The following is a 395-nucleotide window of genomic DNA, read 5'->3' on the forward strand; positions in this document are numbered from 1 at the left end:
CCCCGGCGACGCCGCACAAGAGGATGAAGAAGCGCAAGGAGCTGAACGCGCTTATCGGCCTGGCCGGCGACGGGCGGCGCCCCAAGGCGCCCAACAAGGGCTCGGGACATCGTCTGCTGCGCACCGAGCCACCCGCCTCCGACTCGCGCTCACGCTCCGACTCCAGCTCCGACGGCGACGACGGCTTCGGGCCCGCGGCCGCCCGCTTCCGCCTCGCCAAGTGAGCGCGGGAGGTTGTCCCTAAATCTGGGGTTATGGCGGGGGATGGGGGCTGCTCTGGTGGGAGGTGGGGTGTGTGGTGGGGTGTGGGTTGTGTATGGTGGGGTCTTTGGGGGTTTATAAGGGGTGTGGCTGCGTGTGGGGCATAGGGTATGTTGAGGTATATGTGGGGTCAG

The 395-nt window shown here is 67.3% G+C and overlaps 1 protein-coding gene across 1 annotated transcript in view; it reads left to right on the top strand.

The window, feature by feature from the left end:
- EFCAB14 (EF-hand calcium binding domain 14) overlaps nt 1–395 on the top strand; it is a 24,287-nt gene continuing 23,892 nt past the window's right edge. The window contains exon 1 of the mRNA XM_019501357.1: nt 1–220. Coding sequence (XP_019356902.1) covers nt 24–220 — 197 coding nt within the window. The 5' untranslated portion in view covers nt 1–23. The remainder of the gene's footprint in view (nt 221–395) is intronic.

Source organism: Gavialis gangeticus, unplaced genomic scaffold (genome assembly GCF_001723915.1).
Source record: "Gavialis gangeticus isolate Ggan-Ray unplaced genomic scaffold, GavGan_comp1, whole genome shotgun sequence".
In the NCBI taxonomy this organism is placed as follows: Eukaryota; Metazoa; Chordata; order Crocodylia; family Gavialidae; genus Gavialis; species Gavialis gangeticus.